This window comes from Spermophilus citellus (genome assembly GCF_964194105.1).
Source record: "Spermophilus citellus genome assembly, chromosome: 12".
NCBI lineage: Eukaryota > Metazoa > Chordata > Mammalia > Rodentia > Sciuridae > Spermophilus > Spermophilus citellus.
In genome coordinates this window covers 120,712,710-120,734,208 of record NC_138198.1, presented here as the reverse complement: position 1 = coordinate 120,734,208, position 21,499 = coordinate 120,712,710, and the positions used below count along the sequence as shown (strand labels likewise).

Below are 21,499 nucleotides of genomic sequence, written 5' to 3'. Positions count from 1 at the left end.
AAGAAAAAAAAAACAAAAAAAACCCCAAAAAAACAAACAAAAAAAAAACATAAAAAAAAAGAAAAAAAAGAAAGAAAAAAAAAGAAGGCTACTTTTTGTAGTTTACATGCTGGTAGTGTGGTGGTCTATGTCTTTTTTTATTATTATTATTAATTTATTTATTTATTTTAGTTAAGTATATATGACAGTAGAATGCATTTTGATTCATTGTACAAAAAAATGTGCTTATTAATTAATATCACTTTATGCTTCAATTAGGTTAAACACATATGTCTTCAAACATTTATTATTTCTTCATGGTGAAAATGACAAGATTTTTTTCTAGTTTTTTGAAATATGCAGTATGTTAGGATTTTAAAATATATAACTCATATTGCAATAATTTCAAAATAGCTGTGAATGTATTTAAATTGTCACCTTTATAAGGAAACCTATTTCTAAAAATTTTAAAAAGTGGTTTAATATACTTCATTTTCTATATAACTATGATGCCCCAGGTGGTAAGTCATTTACCAAGTAAATCTGCATTTTCAGTGCTTTCAGCTGAGCCAAGATCACTGAGCAGAAGACTTGGGAAGACAGCATAACTTACACATTGGAGGCTTGGGGTCTAGGCCAGAGTATTAGATTTGGCTGATAAATATTTGTTGACTAAAGACGGGTGATTCTAATGACCACATTGTATTTTTTATTATAACTCCTCTATTGTTGTTTACAATAAAAATTATAAATAGCTATGTTAATAGTAACCCTTTTCTACTTTTGCACCATGTGAAAATGAGAAATATACATTTGATAGATTGGGTTTTCCTTTTTTATTGCATTGGAGTTCATGTGTAGCTCTACCACCTGAGTGGATGACACATTCTTTTCCAAGATTCTGGTTCATAAGCTACAACTCAGAAGTCAGTGTATTTATAAAAAATAGGAGTAATCACATTTTTTTGAGAATGAGGGTACCACTTAGTGACAGTGACACCATGCTCATAGGTGGCTTTGGGCCACAGACTGAAGTGAATATCCCACTTAACGTTTAGCAAAACAGAATGGCTCAAAACAAGATATTTTGTAATGAAATCCTTCTTGTTTAATGACTTATAGGATGATCACTAAATTGTATCTTATCCATATAATTATACTGTTTAACTTAGTATAATTATATGGATAAGATACAGTTTTTAATTTGAGAAAAGTTAAATGGTATAACTTCACCTGAAGTCTCATAATCTGCATCTTTGCTTTCATGGTAAACTTTACCAGTGTCCTGAGCCTACAGTGTTAGTTTCTATTTGGTATTCATATTCTGATTGACTTAAAATGTGTGAAATGTCTTCCCCTCTCAGTTTTCTTTTCCCTGTGCTTATGATAAAATAAAAAAAATATCTGAAGTTTTAACTTCTTACAATGAAAGCTCAAATCAAACTAAAATGATAGTGTGCAAGTCTTCTTTTAAATCTCTTTGAGAGTTAAATTAATACTAGGAGCAACACAATTAAAAGAAGAATATTATGGTGAAAATTTATTTCATTTTTACCATTCTGGTAGGCCTTTCATCGTACAAGTTTTGAAATGTTATAACTCTTTAGAAGCACATTTGAAAAAATTATGAGCAATGATGAAATAATTGTTTTAATGATGAAATATCTTGACAAAGTTCAAAACATATATCACTGTTTCCATAGTGTCTTAACTTTTTAAAAATTTGCAATGTACCCATATAGTAATTGAAAAAAAGAATTAACATTTTTTAATTAAAATAACTTAATTATTCTTTCTTTATTCATTGGAACACTTGTAAGAATAAAAACAAAGAAAAAGGAAAAAAAAAACCTTAGAATATCAACGTCTACATCTTGGTAGAACTTTTCAAAAGAAAATTCAAATACTAATGTTTGGTACAACATACTATAAAAGTATAGCCAAGATTAAACCCTACTAATAAAGGAAGAAATGTCTTTTGAATTTAAGGACATAAGAGTTCTCCTGCACTCTGATGAAAGTTTAAATGTAAAGTTAAGCAGGAATATCTATAAAAGAGCATGCTTTTTTCTAGTTTACAGATGATTATACCATGCCTCAAAAAGGTTTAACTTTCCAACTCCACATAATTTACAATGGATTAAGTCAAGCCTGTCCTATGTACTTGTCTCCAAGAGGGGAGTTAATTGTAACTATTTTTGCCATAGTAATCTGAATAGCTATCCTTAAATTATTTTCATAGTGGAAAACAAACATGAAAATAAAGGTTTTCTCTATTGATTTGTAGAAAGAATTATATTCATGATGTTGAGGTCAAGAGTCAGTTTAATTCTCACCTCCTGTATGGAATAATCATAATTCAAACTCAAAATGTCACATGGATCAGCCTTATTTTACAATCAATTTACTTTAAGGAGGAAGGACAGACATCATCAAATAATCATGAGGGGAACTTTCAGATGTCACTCTCAAATTATATCAGTTTTATAAGTATCTGAAAGAATGTTACTCCACTCAAAACCAAAGGGAAACCTAAATATGTCTCCCCCCCTGCTGCACTACAGGTGATGGACTGAAATCCATGTGCAGACGATTTAAGTGCTACCACTGTACATGACAACAAGGACTGTATTTCGTGTTCATTGAAAAGCCTGATTCTCATAATCTAGGCATTAGTGCTATGATGTTGACAAGATTGTCCTTGTTCCTTTCATGTGTTTCTTTAGAGGTTAATAGTAGATTCAGACTAACTTGAGTTCAGATTTCTGTTTTGAAATGTTCTGACTAGGTTTTCCTCAAGTAAAATCAAAGCCAAACACTAAATAACAAAATAGCCTTTGAAAGAGCCACTAAAATCTTTCAAACATGCTATTAATCTCTTTCTCCCTCCTACATTTAGATAGTAATATATGAACAATTTATTGTTCATGAAATGTATTGACAGAAATCGACATATTATTTACTTTTGTAACGTCTAGAAATTATATTTTATTACACAGTGATGAACTATCTAACATTGTTTCAGTTAGAGTGGGACAACATAGGTGATGCTAGACCCATGGCACCTAGGTGTGTGGTCTGCTGTTCCACCTCATGGGTGTGAGAGTACTCCATCATAATGCCCCAGGGGTTAAAGCCCTGACAACCCATTTCTCACAAGTCCCTGTTATTAAGAGATATATGGCTGTATATCCTATTACATCAGAATTTTTATTGTTAATAGCATGGGGATTGAGCATGTTAATAAATTGATTTTGTATCCTGCTACCATCAAAGTATATAAAACTTGTGTAAAATGTAATTTGTATAAAAAGATGATCTTTCTTAATTTAGGAATATTATCCAAAGTAAGAAGTGTTTTTGAATGCCATTCACATAATAAAGCACCTTAAATCCAATAAAAAGTAGAATAGTCTTTCAAATTGGCTTCTAAATTAATAGAGCAACCAGATTAATGAGTCTTGAAGTAACACAATTTGAGGCAATTAGATTCTACAACAATCAATAAATCATCCTAGAAAATCAATTTTCCCTGATTACCTTAATGTTAACATCAAGATTATCAGATTTTTTTTTAAACTTGTATTCACAAATAATTAAGGGAAAATTCTTTGGATAGTGAAACTTGTTCTTTCAAGATGATGAGACTGTGTCTCCAAGTTCTTAGCAGGAAGCCTGTTCCCTTCTGTGAAGACTAGAATGTGCTGCCAGGTGCGCTGGCATTGCATAGAAGCAGCGCTGTCTGCATGGACTGCAGAGGGCAGCAGACCCAGGTTCATGTCTTTGGCCAGATGTGTGAGGGTATCTGCTCAAAGAACTAAAAAAATTAGACAATAAGATAACAAATAACCCAATCAACAAATGGGCCAAGGACCTGAACAGACACTTCTCAGAGGAGGATATACAATCATTCAACAAGTACATGAAAAAATGCTCACCATCTCTAGCAGTCAGAGAAATGCAAATCAAAACCACCCTAAGATACCATCTCACTCCAGTAAGATTGGCAGCCACTATGAAGTCAAACAACAAGTGCCGGCGAGGATGTGGAGAAAAGGGTACTCTTGTACATTGTTGGTGGGACTGCAAATTGGTGCGGCCAATTTGGAAAGCAGTATGGAGATTCCTGGGAAAGCTGGGAATGGAACCACCATTTGACCCTGCTATTGCCCTTCTTGGACTATTCCCTGAAGACCTTAAAAGAGCATGCTACAGGGATACTGCCACATCGATGTTCATAGCAGCACAATTCACAATAGCTAGACTGTGGAACCAACCCAGATGCCCTTCAATAGATGAATGGATAAAAAAAAATGTGGCATCTATACACAATGGAGTACTATGCAGCAATAAAAATGACAAAATCATAGAATTTTCAGGGAAATGGATGGCACTAGAGCAGATTATGCTTAGTGAAGCTAGCCAATCCCTAAAAAACAAATACCAAATGTCTTCTTTGATATAATGAGAGCAACTATGAACAGAGCAGGGAGGAAGAGCAGGAAGAAAAGATTAACATTAAACAGAGACATGAGATGGGAGGGAAAGGGAGAGAAAAGGGAAATTGCATGGAAATGAAGGGAGGCCCTCATTGCTATACAAAATTACATATAAGAGGTTGTGAGGGGAATGGGAAAATAAACAAGGAGAGAAATGAATTACAGTAGATGGGGTAGAGAGAGAAGATGGGAGGGGAGGGGAGGGGGGATAGTAGGGGATAGGAAAGGTAGCAGAATACAACAATTATTAATAGGGCATTATGTAAAATTGTGGATGTGTAATGTGATTCTGCAATCTGCATTTGGGGTAAAATTGGGGGTTCATAACCCACTTCAATCTAATGTATGAAATATGATATGTCAAGAGCTTTGTAATGTTGTGAACAACCAATAAAAAAAATAAAATAAAATAATTAAAAAAAAAGAAATCACCTCCTGCAAAAAAAAAAAAAAAAAAAAAGAAAAAAGAAAAAAGAAAAGTTGTGAGTCCCTCTGTAGCATCATTGAGATTGGCTTCCACTGTTCGAGTGGAAGGATGTAAGGTTAATTGTGTGCTGAGGTTACATCTGATGCCACCCTTTAGTAAGAGTTGAATGAAGTGTTTAAGAGAGCCTATGGATTATTTTTGCAATTTCCTATGAATCTATACCTATTTCAAAATACACAGTTCAGAGAATCATTAGGTTGAAATGAAACAAAATAAAATATTCAAGTAATGCTGTAAAAAAATCAAAGGAGAGAGAATTAAAGCAATGACCATTAAGATTATTAGAGCATGTGATATAAAATCCTAAGGGATATCTTAGTCAAGAGAATTGCAAACATGAATATGTTCAAAATTATAAGTTACAAATATCATCATAGGATTTAAACTTTCCCAAAATAAAGAAAGGATCTCCAGCCTATTTTTTTAATATATGTTTTTTAGTTGTAGTTGGACACAATACCTTTATTTTTTAATTTATTTTTATGTGGTGCTGAGTATCAAACCCAGTGCATCATACGTGCTAGGAGAGAGCTCCACTGTTGAGCCACAACTCCAGCCCCCCAAACCATTTTAAGTAGCTTTACTTATGGAAAAAGAAAAAAAAATATGAAATTAGACATTTGCACATATTAATTTCAACACAAATAGTATTACAAATATGGTTGTAACAATATGTAAATTATTATTAAGAACAAGGTATGAAGAATTAAAAGGTAATATCTAAAAACATAATGTTTTTAGAAAGGTAGCAAAACTTAATATTTTGAATTTATTAAAATTTTCCATTATGTAATTATATTATTAATTTCACTAATGATCATTTTATTAATTGCCGCAGTCCGGCTGCAGCAAAATAGCCGGGGGGTGACGAGCAACTTGTGTCCATTGATACAGCAGGAGTAGGAGCCGTTTATTGTAGGATAAAAGCGGTATTTATACATTCCACACAGCTTATCTAATTAACATAAACTAGATACAGCAGTCAACCAATAAGGATTCTCCATACTTAATGGCTCGCTGGCGTTACTTCACAAACCACTCCCTCTGGCATTTTGCCAGGCGCCATCCAGACTTGTTTACAGACTCTAACAATTAATAACACAAAAAGTTGCATTCTAGAAAGCTCTTTGATAAAATTGAACCAAATTTCTGCATTGCCATGAAATAAGTCAAATTTCACACATAATAAATATGAGAATGAACTGTTGTAACTAGTGCTAAAATCAATGATCAAAGTCACATACTAAAAAACTTTACTATGCTTATATTGTTTGCTTTCAACTCCTCCTTTTCTCAGTACTCCTAGCAAAAATATTAACACTCATCAAGATGCACATGAAAGATATATGGACATCATCCTTACTTCCTCTTATGTTCATTCTCCAGATGCAATAAATCACCAAGTTCCACTAATTCCATCTCCTCCCTGTCTTTCATATGTCAATTTCTGTTTTCTTCTCACATATCCTACACTACCCAGGACCTAACATCTCTTCTGAAGTGGATCCTTCTTAGATAGTTATGAAAAGGGATGCTCCTGTAATATCAAACTTTGCTTCTTTTAATATCACACCATGTACATGGCAATGCGTGCTAATTTTTTAATCAATTATATTTTAGTTATATTTTAATTATATATTTTTAATTATATTTTTTAAGCAAGGCTGTACACATGAAGACAGTTTCCTGGACAATCATATTTCAGTGGTTGGTCAATGGTCAAAATAATACATAGTCCCTTTGGAAATGGGGAAAAAATATTGTTTTGGTGACATCATGTGAAGCACAGCGTACCCAAGGGGAAATTGTGGGACTCACAAGCTCTGTCTCCATCTGGAGTTATGTTGAGTATTCTCAATTCATGTAAACACTTCATTAATTTCTGTATGTTTCTTATTATAAATAAATCTTGTGATTTTGATTGTTAGCATCCTTTTGGATCTCTTATCAGGAAGTCTTCAATAACAATCAGTGGGTCCCTGGTATCATGACAACAGTTTTTTTCATACCTGCTTTAAAAATGTGCTCAGAAAAAGTTTTTCAAAAACTAATTAATTTCCATGGGTCACAGGACCCGAAATAAAAATTAGTGATCATGATTTTCCCTAATTTAGAACTTGTGATTTTCAGTATGAAGTCTAAACTCTGTACTATGTCATCTTAGAACATTTCATGATGCACACAAGACTCACTCTGCAGCAGGTTTTCTAATTTCAGTATATATCCCAGGTCCTCTGACCCTATTTATTCTGAGCATTATGGACTTTAGGTGTTTTATGTATTTCAAGTTCTTCCTCAACACTCTGCAGGTTTGTAGTTCTGTTTCTCTCTCTCCTCCACTAGAATGTGAACTATAGAGACAGACAGTGCGTGTCCAGGGTCTGGAAGCACTTGGCATATTCTTGCCAGTGGAATAGGTATCAAATGATTATATCAAGACATAAATCAGATATTTTTGTACTTTAGTAGTTTTCATTCATATGTTTATTTTGTACAACATTTATAAATTTTGAAATTATCCTAAAGGGAATTGAAATTATACATTGAGATAAAACTTTAAGAATATATAATATATAATTTTTAACCGAACATAGATTTATTTCTACAAGAAAATTGTCATTAAAAGTATGTAATCCAATTTTGTGAGATTCATTTTTGGAAATTGGGTATTTCTCTGTCTCTGTCTAGGACCAGAATATAATACTACCATGAACTTCTCAAAAATGTTTTCCCAGTAAACTGCTAAATAGGCAAAACTGGAGCAAAAACACTACTGTCCATATTTTCTTGTTGGCTCAACTATTACTACTGTATTAATTTTTACTTTTAGTTTTTGAACAGATATTTTTAAATTATTTTGAGTTCTATAGATTATTTTTGTCAGAGTGGGTCTATTTTATAATCATTTTCCCAGTAAATTAGTACAGAAGGTGATGGTCTAATTCAAATTTATGAATAGTGTTTTTCTGACAATGGGAAAGAATTTGCATCTTTAGCCTACTGCAAGGTACAAATCGATAGAATATATACATAATCAAAAAGGCAGATGAAATTTTTAAAAAACTATGTCATTTATTTATTGCAATTCCTACTTTTTCTTTGACATCTTTGTACTGAGGAACATTGCTTACTAAGTACATTTTATAAAATTAATTTATGAAAATTATTGCTCATTTTCTGTGTATTGATTCAACTTATATTTTATAATCTTTAGCAATTTACTCCTAGACTTATTTTAGAAGTAGGTTTTATTGGTAGCTGATCTGCAAGAAAAGGAAACAGAGTCAAATATATTGTTGGAGACAATAGCAGCTTCTTAGTGTAGTTGTCAAAAAATTTGTGCTTTTCGAACGAGGATAATGAAGCTAGGAGTGACATTTTAGTAAGTGGTCCTACGTATGCCTGTTCTCTGGAAAAATACACAGTGCAGTGATTATCTTTCTTCCCATGATTATCTTCAGAGTCAAACACTATTTTTACTCCATCAAATAATTAAGCGGAAACTTATGAAACTGCCAATATTAGACCATCTTTGACCCACAAACGTTAATCTCATTTACTTCTACCTATTATATCTCTGCCCTCTTGGTTTTCACGGGCTAGCATTTGGTCTGGGTGACACTTTCCCCATTAATTCATGTTTTACTCAAGAATTAGTTCACTTGCTCTACTTCTGGCCTAAAAATACTTCCCTGTCTTTCACAGGAAACCTCAGATTATTTTCTTGCTTTTTAACCATTATTTTTGGTCTATATCTACTCTGTATATTATAAATGTTACATTATACATTTCTCTGTATGTCTCTGTCTTTTACATAAGAAATGTCCTAGTTGGCCTTCTCTGTTCCATTTCTTTTTTCAGTAACTTTATATCCTACCTGTAAGGACAGTAGCAAACCCAGGGAAAGAGCAATGTGCCTGATAATCCTTCTGTAAATCTCTTATCTCAAAACATCCGAGAATGAGATTGCATTGTCATTCTGAGCCAGCCCTTTCCTTACATAAAACTCAAGGTTAAATGGGGTCAATAACAGGATTTATTCAAAAGGGTTATGGCAAGATTAGGTGAAATAATATATAGAATAGCATTGAATCCATTGATGAATCCCTATTAAAAGACTCTCTAGGCTGGCACAATAGATTTCCATCATAGAGTTCACAGTACTATAGATAGGAAATTGAATGTAGTATATGAGAAAGACATGGGGCAAAATTCTACCCAGAGAGAAAGGAGAAAATTAAAAGTATGAGCTCTTGACATTTGTTGTAATTTGGAATTATTCGATTGCCTCTATTTCCAGTCTTTTTAATCATGGTGGCTTGTTATATGTTCTTAACTTTTCAACTTGTCTTTGCTTCTCTCATGAATATAGAAGGGCAGAAATGAGTCCCAAGTTAGTCAACGTAAGTAAATCGTTTAGACCTCTGGGCAATGTAACAAACAGGATTTTCTTAGAATTTTATTGAAAAATTAACACAAAGTCCTTTTCAATGTTATTTTGAAAGGAAAAATGAATATTCTCAGTGAAGAAATTTTAGTGTTGTCCTTTGTTAGAGATTTTTTTGTTTTCATGAAAAGTGTACATGTCACGTGTTCAAGGTTAATTTAATTGAATCAATGGTTCCTCATATGGACTGATTGGATTCTTATGTTTTAAAGCACTGGAATCCAATAAAGCATATTTTATTTGAGGCTCAATTTATAAAGCAAATAGAAGTATAATTATGTTTGTTGAAAGGAGACAGAGTTTTGAATCCTTGCCCTCTCGGTCTACTAATACTATAGTTGGGATAGTATTTTAAATGTTTTTCAAGATATATTCAAAGCCTCTGCAGTCTTCTTAAGCCTTTATATTCAAAGTGGAGATTTTCACCATATACTCAAAATTTTGTGTTCAATATGGAGCATCAGGTGATAAGATAAAGTATCTGGTGTCTAAAAATCTAGAGTGTATGTGACATCAAATATGAGGTCATAAAAATGAATTTTAGAGTATGTCATCAATCTTACCTTGCTATTCATATAAGGAGATTACTAATATCACTTAGGACACCACCCTGTACAAATATCAATAAGAGAATGTTTTCACAAAGAAAACTTAATAGAAATATGCCAATTGGGTAATAAACTCTTTGATAAGTTAAAGCACAGGATCCTAAAGATGAATTTGAAAGTGTTCGTGTCTACAGTTTTTAAACTTAGAAAACTTGCAAGTAGTAAAGCTGAGATTCACAGTATGAGACTGTTAGGACTTGTCCTCTCCTTACACAAAAACCTACACAAAACAACTTATACAAAAGCATATGATATTTTGAAATTAAAGTACCATCCTGATTCAACACTTGCATTTATTATTTTAAACATGGATTGAATGAAAATGTTTTCTTTTATTGTATTATTTAGTTATCACAAATTTATTATTTACTTAGGGAGGTTATGAAAAAAAATATAAATGAATGCAGAGAAATAGACAAATTGCATTAGCCTCACAATGTTCTTCATGCATGTAGAGAGAGATCTGTTATTTGAAATATAGCTTCATAAATTTGTATTTGCCATCATGCAACTGAGGATGGTTTTGTCTGACACATTGTTAAAAGCACTTTAATTATAGAAAATTTAAAACACTAGCTTCTATACTCAATTTACTTCAATTTTCAGAATTAATCACAATCTCACTATGCTATCTTGACAAGCATATCTTTTTTGACAATAATGAACTACTTGACTGATACATTCATGTTTTGAAATAAAAGAATTAATTCAGAACTTATGTGTTCATATCTGCATTACTTCACCATTTTATGATCTGAGATAAATAGTGGAACATATTTTGATTTAAAACGCTTTTCTTATAATCTTTATGGGTCAAAGAAAATCATATACTTTGCCCCTAAGCTTTAAATGCCTTATTCCCTCAAATCAATTAAAAAACTCATTACTTTAGCAAATACTTTAGTAAGACAATAACTCTACCCGTTTTGCACTCAGTATAAAAAGGAAATGTATAAATTCAGCAAGTCATAATGACTGGATTTCAGAAGAAGTCAGAATAAAGAAGGAAGTAAAGAAAGAAGGAAAGGGAAAATGTAGGAAAGGAGGGTAAGAGATGATGTCAAAATATAGCAACAATGTTCGAAGAACTTCCAACAAATTTAGCTTCTGGAATCCACATGATCCATTTATGGGAATGTATTTTGTAAAATCATAACCCTCTTTATAAATCACAACATAAAAATTATTGTTGCCTAAGAAAATGTTTAATCTTCTCCATGATTTGACAATTACCCATCTGTAGTGTCCCTAATTATTTGGCTAAAATACTTAATAAAAGCTGAAAATAATAATAGCATTGGTAATTGCCCTGAATCAATACAGCAATGATAAAAGTCTATCCCTGTCTTCTCGTAGGTGATTCAAACCATCAGCGCCGTAGACAGAGATGAATCCATAGAAGACCACCACTTTTATTTCACTCTCTCTGCAGAAGATACAAACAACTCAAGTTTCACAATCAGAGATAATCAAGGTAACACCATTCCGTCGTAATGATTTTTGACCCATTTTTCATAAATCATTGTTTTTATTTTAATGGAACTTGAGGCATTGTTTTTCACACTGTTTTAATATCATAAGGTCAAGAAATAAAGCAAAAGAGTAATAATAAAAAAAGTAAAAAAAAAAAAAAAAAACAACTCAGAGTCAAGTTCTGAAAATACTGTCCACACTTCCTTCTCACTGCATTTTTTCAAATTAGAGGTGGGTTTTTAAAGTCACAGTGTCTGTAAGCCCTTTTCTGTCTGACCCTGCAAACTTCCTTACAGTCCTGGATTCTCCATTCCTTCGTTATCTTTTTCCTTTTATATTTATTTTTTAGTTGTAGTTGGACAAAATACTTTTATTTCACTTATTTATTTTTAATGTGGTGCTGAGGATCAAAACCAGGGCCTCGCATGTGCTAGGCAAGTGCTCTACCACTGAGCCACAACCCTAGCTGTTCATTCATATCTTAATCTTCAGTATTTGTCTAAGAGAAAATACCTTTAGTGTACTGTGAGGTGAGTTTTTTGATTCACAAATGTTTAAAGTCATCAATAAGGAGTTATAAATACATGAAAGTCGTTTTTTTTTTCTTTTCCCTCTAAACAAAATTATTTTATAAATCAAAGGATAAAATATTCTGGAAGGATTTTGGGTAGAGAAAGAATTTCTCTTTTGTGTAGAAGTGGATTAATTATAGAAGACCATTCTGTTCCTTTTAAATTTGCTTTAGGAAGAGATATTTGGCCATAATATAGATTTCTATTTAAACCTTTCTTTTTACCTCAAATATATAAGCCACATAATATCTATGACCAGATACCTGAGCCGTTCCTCCCCACCACTGTGTCCAGTCTCCAATTCAGAGGTGCCTTTGGTGGGAGAGGGCACAGACACATGTCTCTATTTTATTTGTATCAAATTCTTAGTGAAAGTAGTTCAAATATATTTAGAAAAAAAATCCCACAAGTATCAAATATAATATGTCTTATACATCTTTATAATAATTCAAAATATATTACTGAGGCAAAATAAATATAGCAAAACCTAAAGAACACAAGTTTGGTTTAATGTTTGTAGTCCCAAGTAAGTTAATAAAACACATTGAATTGAAAAGATGAGAACTGTTTCTCACCACTTAAATCTGCCTCATACATAAATTTCATGGGTTTTTTGGACTTCAAGAGCATTACCTTTTTAGCATTGAAAAGATGATTTGGAAAAAAAAATTTAACTACATATGCATTTCAAGATTTCATTTATTTGCACTTTACTTTCATCATCTTATAAAGCAGACATATTTAGGTAGGGCAAAACTATTCTGAATAAAAAAAAATACAGAGGAAATATAGATCACATTGACAAACATCATTCAGAGTATCTTGGGACTTGGGGAAAAACAATTTTACATTTTGAGTATGTGTTGGCCATTTTCATTAATATTTTGAGTGTCTTCTCTAGATGAAAATTGTTTGAAGATTCTCTGAATTTTAAAAATAAAATGAGTGAAGTCAAAATGAGATATCCTACTATTATCTTTCCCTAAAAGTAAAATCAGTTCCTTTTTCTAATTAGAAAACCTACTATTTGAGATCACATGCTTTAATAGTTATATAATAGAAAAATCTATGTATTTCTAGGATGTATGAAAATAATGGGCTCTAGATGTTAGAAAAAGCAGTATTACTGCAATTGATCCAAATAAAACTGGTAGCATCTGCATAAAATTAATGCTAGTAACCCCTATAAATGCTCATATGTGATTATAGAAATGTTTGCTCTCCTCTGCTTTTATTTTCTATATTTCTCACAAACGTTTTGGAACTGATTTAAATAATTCATCTCATTTCACAATTAGGTAATGTCAAAGCATTAATTAATTTTCAGGAGACCTTCAAGTTGTCTTTTAATTAAAAAAAGTTCTCTTTTATTTGAACTTATTTAATCATATCTATAGTAGTGGCTCTAATACACAAGATGGATTGATTTATTTTATATTGTTGATAAATTTTGGTATCTTGTTTTAGATAACACAGCTACAATTTTGACTAATAGAAGTGGTTTTAGCCTTCAAGAAGAGCCCATCTTCTTCATAACCATTTTAATTGCGGACAACGGGATCCCATCACTTACAAGTACAAACACACTTACCATACATGTCTGTGACTGTGACGACAGTGGGGATACACAGACCTGCAGTGATAAGAAACTCGTGCTTTTCTTGGGACTCAGGGTGGAAGTAATAATTGCTATTCTGATCTTCACTATAGTAATATGTGGTAAGTAGTGCTGAACTGAACATATCTCCACTTATTAAAGTAACATGATAAATATATAATTATGTTACAGCAGTATGGTTTAATTGCTATTCTAAATGTATTATAATTTTTAAACCAAATAGAATAAATGAAAAATAGAGTGGGCAAATCCACATTTCAAACCGAAGATCACTGACCCTTCAATTTTAAGAGTATGTGTATGTATGCCAGTTTATAAATGTTTTGACATATGCATTGCATAAATATAAGATATAAAAATACCTAAGAACAATTGGGCACTTCTGTTGTCCAGAACATAGTCCTCGTGCTCTGCATGTGTTACAAAATTTTATCTTCATAGCAACCTTATGAAGTAACAGTGGTTATGGCCACCTTCCCTGTCCTTCCTGCTTCCCCAACCCTTTTAGAGGATTTTTGCATCTATGTTCATCAGTGATGCTGGTCTGTAGTTTTCTTTTCTTGCAGTATATTTGTCTGGTTTCAGTATCAAAAAGTGTTATTAGCCTCATAAAATGAATCTGGAAGTATTCCCTCTCCTAATTTTTTTAGAAGATTTTGAGATGTACTGGAATTACTTCTTCAGTTGTTCAGTAGAATTCAGCATTGAAACCATGAGGTCCTAGACTTTAATATAGATTTTGATTATTGATTCAATATGCTTACTACTTATTGTTCTGTCCTGATTTCCAGTTTCTCCTTGGCACAGTGTTGGTAGCTATATATTTTTTTAGGAATTTATCTATTAATTCCAATTACTTGGTCTGTGATAGTTTACAGTATGTTTTATTATCCTTTATTTTCTGACATCAGTTATGATGCCTCATCTTTAATTTCTAATTTTACTAACCTGAGACTCCTCACTGTTTTCTTTTTGTATAAAATAGTACCAATATATTTATCTTTGTGAAAATTCTAACATCCCTTCATATGTGTTTCAAATCCTATCCCTGATGTGCTGAAAAGATATGTAAATCCAAGGATGTAGAAAGGTTGGTTAGCTTAGATGTGCGCGCGCGCACACACACACACACACACACACACTCACACACAAGCATGCACCTGCATATGCACACACAGTTTTTCTTCTAATTAAAAAGTGTTCTGAAATTGTTCTGTTTCTACATTTTGCTAAAACTATTTTGTGTAATAAATATTGATCTGCACAAACCAGTATTATGATTCAAATGCAAGATAGTTTGGAGTTTCTGAAATTAATGTGGTATCATGGGGCCCAGGCTCTGAAACAACTTTCTTAATTTGAAGATGACCTTTCTGTCTCCTAGCTGGGTCTTTCTGGGGATGTGATTTAAATGCTTTTAGGCTTTACTTTTCTCATCTTAAAGGGATATAACATATATGTGAATTTAATAAGAATTAAATCAATCAATAAATATAAATTTTTAGAAGAAACTGACATATATTTTGTGGTCAATAAATACCAACTTAGAAAATAATCATGTCACAGAATGTCCCCTTAATGTGGAATATCAAACTGTCCTGTTCTGAACTTACTTTAACCGGACTCATTGGTCACTAAGTTTGCCAAGTGTATTCAGATTGGAAAAATGCTCTATTAATCTACTTGGTTCCATTTTAATATTTGAGAAAAGTAAAAATTGAATTCTAAATTGTTCACAGAAAACAGTTCAATGTATTTTCACAGTGTTTTCCCTCTAAGTCATCAGCCAGAATGTTTGTTATCTTCTTCCTTATGTCATTTTGCAAGTCCAGTTTTAAATTATTTTCTGTCATGTTATCTTCAAAATCAAGGTTGTGTCTGGAGCTTGTAACAAGCTCAGGATTGTGAAGTTTATTATGCTCTGTGTGTGTTCATTCATATTCTGATACATTTTCTTCATCAGGGTCTGTATTTTTGATGTTGGCTCTAAGACAACAAAGAAAGCAGATCCTCTTTCCTGAGAAAGGGGACGTCTTGGGAGAGAATATCTTCTGCTATGATGATGAAGGAGGTGGAGAAGAAGACACAGAGGCCTTCGACATCGCTGAGCTCAGAAGCACCACGGTGATGCGGGAACGCAGGGCTCGGAAGACCACCTCCGCGGAGATCCGGAGCCTCTACAGGCAGTCTCTGCAGGTGGGCCCCGACAGCGCCCTCTTCAGGAAATTCATCCTGGAGAAGCTGGACGAGGCGGACTCGGACCCCTGCGCCCCACCCTTTGACTCCCTTCAGACCTACGCCTTCGAGGGCCTGGGGTCCTTGGCCGGCTCCCTGAGCTCCTTAGGGTCAACCGACACCGACCAGGATGAAAATTTTGATTACCTTAATGAGCTGGGACCTCGATTTAAAAGATTAGCATGTATGTTTGGTTCTGCAGTGCACTCCAACAATTAGGACTTTTTACCATAAAAAAAAATCCCCAAAGTGCTAATGCCCATTTGAGCAAAATGCATCGTGTGGTCTGGCTTTCTGCAGCGTGGTGAGCCTGAGTTTGTAGTTTTCCGATGTCCTGAGAGTACATTGTCCTTAAAGAAAAATGTTGGAAGAGATGCACATAAATAGACCTCAGATGCTAGTGCAAGCCAGTGCCACCTCATGACTGGAATGTTCCTCATAAGATCCCATTATATCCAGGGCAAATTCTCAAAGTGTTTAATTGCCTAACCTGAGAAAGAGAATCAGACCCTCCAATGTTGTTTCGTTCGTTCAATTATTGTATTCCCGCAAATTAAGAATAAAGCATTGATGAGTGAGGTTCCTGATGATATATAGAGAGAAAATTTATCATCTGGAGAATCTGATGGTTACATAGACATATAAAGACATTTATGTTACATTAATAAGCGGGACTGTGAAAGATTCTATGAATCATTTGGGTTTGATATTTTAAAATTCTTGCCAAGAAGGCTCTTTAAACCTCATTTAAAATTTGTACATATATTTGATATAAATGAATTACTCAGATTTATATATTATAAGTTTGTGCTGTTTTTTATATTATAGTTTGACATTAAAAAGGTGCAGGAAAATATACTTTGGAATTTTTCATAGATTATTTTCATATTGCAACCGAATATATACTTTTATCATACCAAAATACAATGGTGAAAAGCATGTCAACATTTACTTATCTTTAAATTTAAGCTTTATAAAACCGGTATAAAGTATGAAAAAATTTAAATAGATTTTTTATTTCTACTAAAAATGAGAAATAAGTGAAAGGATTCATTTTGATGCAAATTTGAACTTCTTTTTAAATATTATAATAAACCACACAGACTCATACCACTCATATTATAAAGTGTGATATGATTCTCAGCATTTCCTTTTCTATTAACAGCTTGCAATATAACTGATGTTCAGTGCCATTTTTTAAAAATAGAAAATGAGGTGCAATAGTTACTTTTATTGTGATATTGTAAAGGAAATAAATGCTAAGCCATTGGCATAAAACTTTAGGGTAATATTATACTATAAGACAACACAACACTTTAATTTCCATCAACTTGTAAATAATGGCCCTTATGATATCCAAATCAAGATGGACTTCAAAAATTATAGTTTGAAATTAAAGCACCGAATATGGTGCTCTTCAAAATGCTTCATATGACCTTTTTTTATTAATAGCATGCAAGACTGATCTGAACCAAATTGGCAATAGATTCTTAAATCAAAATCAAATATTTCAAGTCATTTTGAGTTTTGGTAGGGTAGTGGAATGTTTATGCATTTTCCCTCTAGACTTTGAAACTTGAACATCCATTTTATATAATTAAAAATTTATTTTTATCATAAGGATCTAGGAATCATTAAGTTGGTGACACCGACATTATTACTTTACAAAAAGATGAGAAAATCAGATAAGAAAAATAACAATTTAAGAAGCTAGTATAATTGAATTTGAAGATAGAAGATGCAATAAATTCAAATGCATTAGCATCATTATGAACTAAGGAAAACATAAAAAACGCTGAACACAATTATTTTTAAAAGCTAAAACTTGTAAGTAGAATAGCAATGTATCAACTGATAGAAAGCTTGTACTTCTATCATACTGACATAGAAATCAGAAGTGTACTTAGGGCAATGATGGTGATTTGCTCCAAGAGGGCTTGCTCATCGTGTTCACAAAGCAGGGTGATGTCATCTTGGCTACAGAACTGGAAAGTGTGATAAACAACGGATGAATCAATCCATGGAAAACAGGTTGGAAAAACAGAAATGGGGTCTGTGGGGATCACAGTTGGTTCTGCCCTGGATGAAAGGCTGGTGTGTTTGGAATAACAACTTATATAAAGGATGCAATATCTACAAGAATAGATATGATATTTGTGTTCAGTAACACTAAGCAGATGTCTTAAAGCAGGTTCTGGATTAGTTGATGTTAGGATTGTCAACTACAGGATTCACTGAAAAGAGCATCTGCACCTGGTCCAAAATTGTCACTTTTAATCATATCGAATAAGGCTATCCAATTCTAGTAGAGAAGGTACAAATTCCTAGAAATTATACTCATAGTATTTCAGTAATTTTTTTCTTTAATCTGTTCATTTGATATTGCACACATATAGCTTTTTCTTAAGCTTAAATCATGACCTATTTTTCGTAAATTTTAATAAAGTCTGAATTAATGTAGATGCTTGTAGATATTTCCCACAGTACTGAAATAGCCCCCAGGAGAAAAATGCAGTTTTATAGGTAAGCTTTAAAGTACTGATAATTAAAATAAGAAAACACTTAAAGTTTATTGTAGGAATCAGAAAATATAGTTTATGCATTGCATGTACTTGAGCCTCTCAGAAGTAAGTTTGAATTTGGTCCCTTTTATTTCAATAATCATTTGAACTTTGTCAAACTGCCTGATCTTTCTGGACCTCAGTTTGCAATCTAAAAAATAAAAAATAAGGTCTTGTCTGGCTATTTAACATGAGGGGGAATAAACAGAATAAACAATAAAATATGTAAAACCAATCCCAAAATCAGTGCTTGACAAAACATGCACACTCCATAAATAATAGGGAGTCATTATCATGGCTAATATGCTCTGCTAGAATGGGAACCCCTTTATTTCCTAGTATGTGGTGATCTAGTATGTGCCTTCACTGCACACTCAAAATATAAATCAACTTTTGACCTGACCTATGTATCACATATTATCTTCTTTTATCTGCTTATGAGGTCTGTTCTCTTTCCTCTTCCCAACTCGTAATTTACTCTTTCAGTCTCTTGTTCTGTGCTTGAAACAATCTTCTCCCAAACACTTGTATTTTTCATTCTCACACTACGTTCAGTGATCAGATGCGACTTCCTCAGAAAGATTTATTGAACACTGTTCAACCTTGTGACACTTGCTTTAGCTTTTTAAAAATCAAATCACATATAATATAACATAGTATAGTAAAATAAGTATAATATAATATATGATTTATTATCTCTCTCCTTATTAAAAAGTAAACTGTATGTGGAAAGGAATCAGTCTTGTTCCTTTCTTTTGTCTAAAAAGGTCTCCGGCACATAGTAAATAAGCAATAAATATTTCTTGACTGAATATAGTAATGAATCCCAATCTATTTTATTTAGTCATGTATAGAAATTCTATTGATTTTTCACTGCATATTAATGTGGAATAGTGATATAGAATTACTTAATACATGAGTATTTTTCAAGATAGTTATCGAGTACAGCAATTGTTTTTCAAAATCTGCCTAAGAATTTAGGAATTTGACATTTCAGCTCCTTTGAATTCATTAATAAAATACCTGGTGGGGGTAAAGTTGATGGAGTTTTCCTATTCTGTCAAAACAAGTTCTTTGTTAATCACTGTAGTAAGCTTCATGTGAATAAGTTTCAATGAAGTGTGAGTACCATGAAAAAGTGTGCCTCTGGTTAAAACTCTGTTTCATACTGTGGAGTACAGTTTGGTAATAAGTGCACGAGGCTAATGAAAACCCACAAAGTAGCTTCAGGTTCTCCTGTCTGCTGTGAAATGTATTTGATATCAAAGAGTTGAAAGGCAAGGACGCTAATGAGATAAATGGAGAAAAGAACTCTGTGACCTTTTATATATTCAGATATGTCTGTATCTATCTTTCAATCCACCAATGAGAACTGTGATATTCTGGAAAAGGATCTACTGACATCTCAATCACAAGGTAGTACTTTGAAACTTAGAATGTTTTGCTGCCTTTTGAATCCAGAGAGCTCTAAGGAAGGCTGACTGATTCTGAGTTGGCAGGGAAGGGGACAATGATAGCTGGGGACAATACAAGTCCCAGTCTTCAACCAGGCAAAGCTGCGTAAATTTCACGCAGATTAAATGATTGCTTCTGTAGAAAGGTTGCACAGATGGTAGATGCTTGGAGGAAGCTTAAACCAGTCATCCAAAGAACATGCCACACAGCTGAAGGAACAACAGAAACCTCAAGTTTTTGAGATGTGTCTCTGACTACCCCATGCATGCATGTACCCTAGGATAGAGGGTCAGGACCCGGCTGCCTGTCATCATGGAGGACACTGGCTGTGAAGTTATGATTGCTCCAGCATACTTATCATGCCCCTTATCTCTCTTTTCCCACCCCAATCCAGACCCAGAGAACCAGAAACAGTAGAAAGACATAGAACTCACCCTGGGTGTGAAGTTAAGGTCTTCTATTAAATGGAAAATAGATTGTTTATCTTAATATTTGAAAATTCCCAGAAGCTGTGGAAACTATCTGATATTTTGTCATGGTGGGGAAAGAAAGAAAGAAAGAAAGAAAGGAAGGAAGGAAGGAAGGAAGGAAGGAAGGAAGGAAGGAAGGAAGGAAGGAAGGAGAGAGAGAGAGAGAAAGAGAGAGAGAGAGAGAGGGAGGGAGGGAGGGAGGGAGGAAGGGAGGAAGGAAGGAAGGAAGGAAGAATGTTTAAGCGTCTAAAATTGAATTAAAAAAACAAATATTTTCATGATGATTCCCTAATAAATACTGGAGACATTAAGATGTCAAATCACTTTGTATTTCTAATACTTCCAATAATAATTAGAAACTCCATTTTCGAACATGAATAATAAGCAAAATAAATAAAATTATATTTAATGTACAATGTTTATAAAGTCTATTAAAGTGATTTACACAAATTTATTTCACACATTTCCTTGCATTTTTCTTTTAATGTATAAAATATCAGATGTACTATTGAATTCCATAGTTTATGAAGTTCATTTTTAATTATTTTCAACTTGCTAACTTTTCCTTGCTGTGTAACCTAAAGGCAACATATTTAAACCTTTTCTCTTAGCTACAAATAAGGGTGGACATGGTAACTACAATGCTTTCATGATTATAGAGAGGCAGAATTCAACACAACATTTTATCTACTAAAGGAAATAGAATGATGTATATTACCATTTATAATTATATTAAAATTTAATGATCTTTTTAACATTTATTTGTAGCTGATACATTATAACAATACATAAAAGTAGAATGTGTTGTGATATATTCATGCCAGCCGTAACACAGTTTGGTCAATTTAATTCCCCTATTCCTTTTCTTTCCCATGTATCTTCTCAATCCCTTCCTTATATTCCACTGTTATTCTTTCTATTTTCATGAGATTCCCCATTTCCTTACCCTTTTATCTGTTGACGGGCACCTCAACTGTTGGTTGCACAGCTTGGCTATTGTAGAGTGTGCTGCTATCAACAGTCATATGCATGTATCACTATAGTATGCTGATTTTAGTACTTTGGGATAAATATCAAGGAGTGGGATACTGTAAT

The 21,499-nt window shown here is 32.9% G+C and overlaps 1 protein-coding gene across 3 annotated transcripts in view; it reads left to right on the top strand.

Moving 5' to 3' along the window:
* The window catches only part of CDH19 (cadherin 19), an 81,571-nt gene extending 61,100 nt beyond the window's left edge, over positions 1-20,471 (top strand). For all 3 annotated transcript variants that reach the window (XM_081262724.1, XM_081262723.1, XM_081262722.1), the window contains 3 exons: positions 11,377-11,494; positions 13,533-13,784; positions 15,647-20,471. In XM_081262724.1, the coding sequence (XP_081118850.1) occupies positions 11,377-11,494; positions 13,533-13,784; positions 15,647-16,137 (861 nt within the window). In that variant the 3' untranslated portion in view covers positions 16,138-20,471. The remainder of the gene's footprint in view (positions 1-11,376; positions 11,495-13,532; positions 13,785-15,646) is intronic.
* Positions 20,472-21,499: the final 1,028 nt, after the last annotated feature.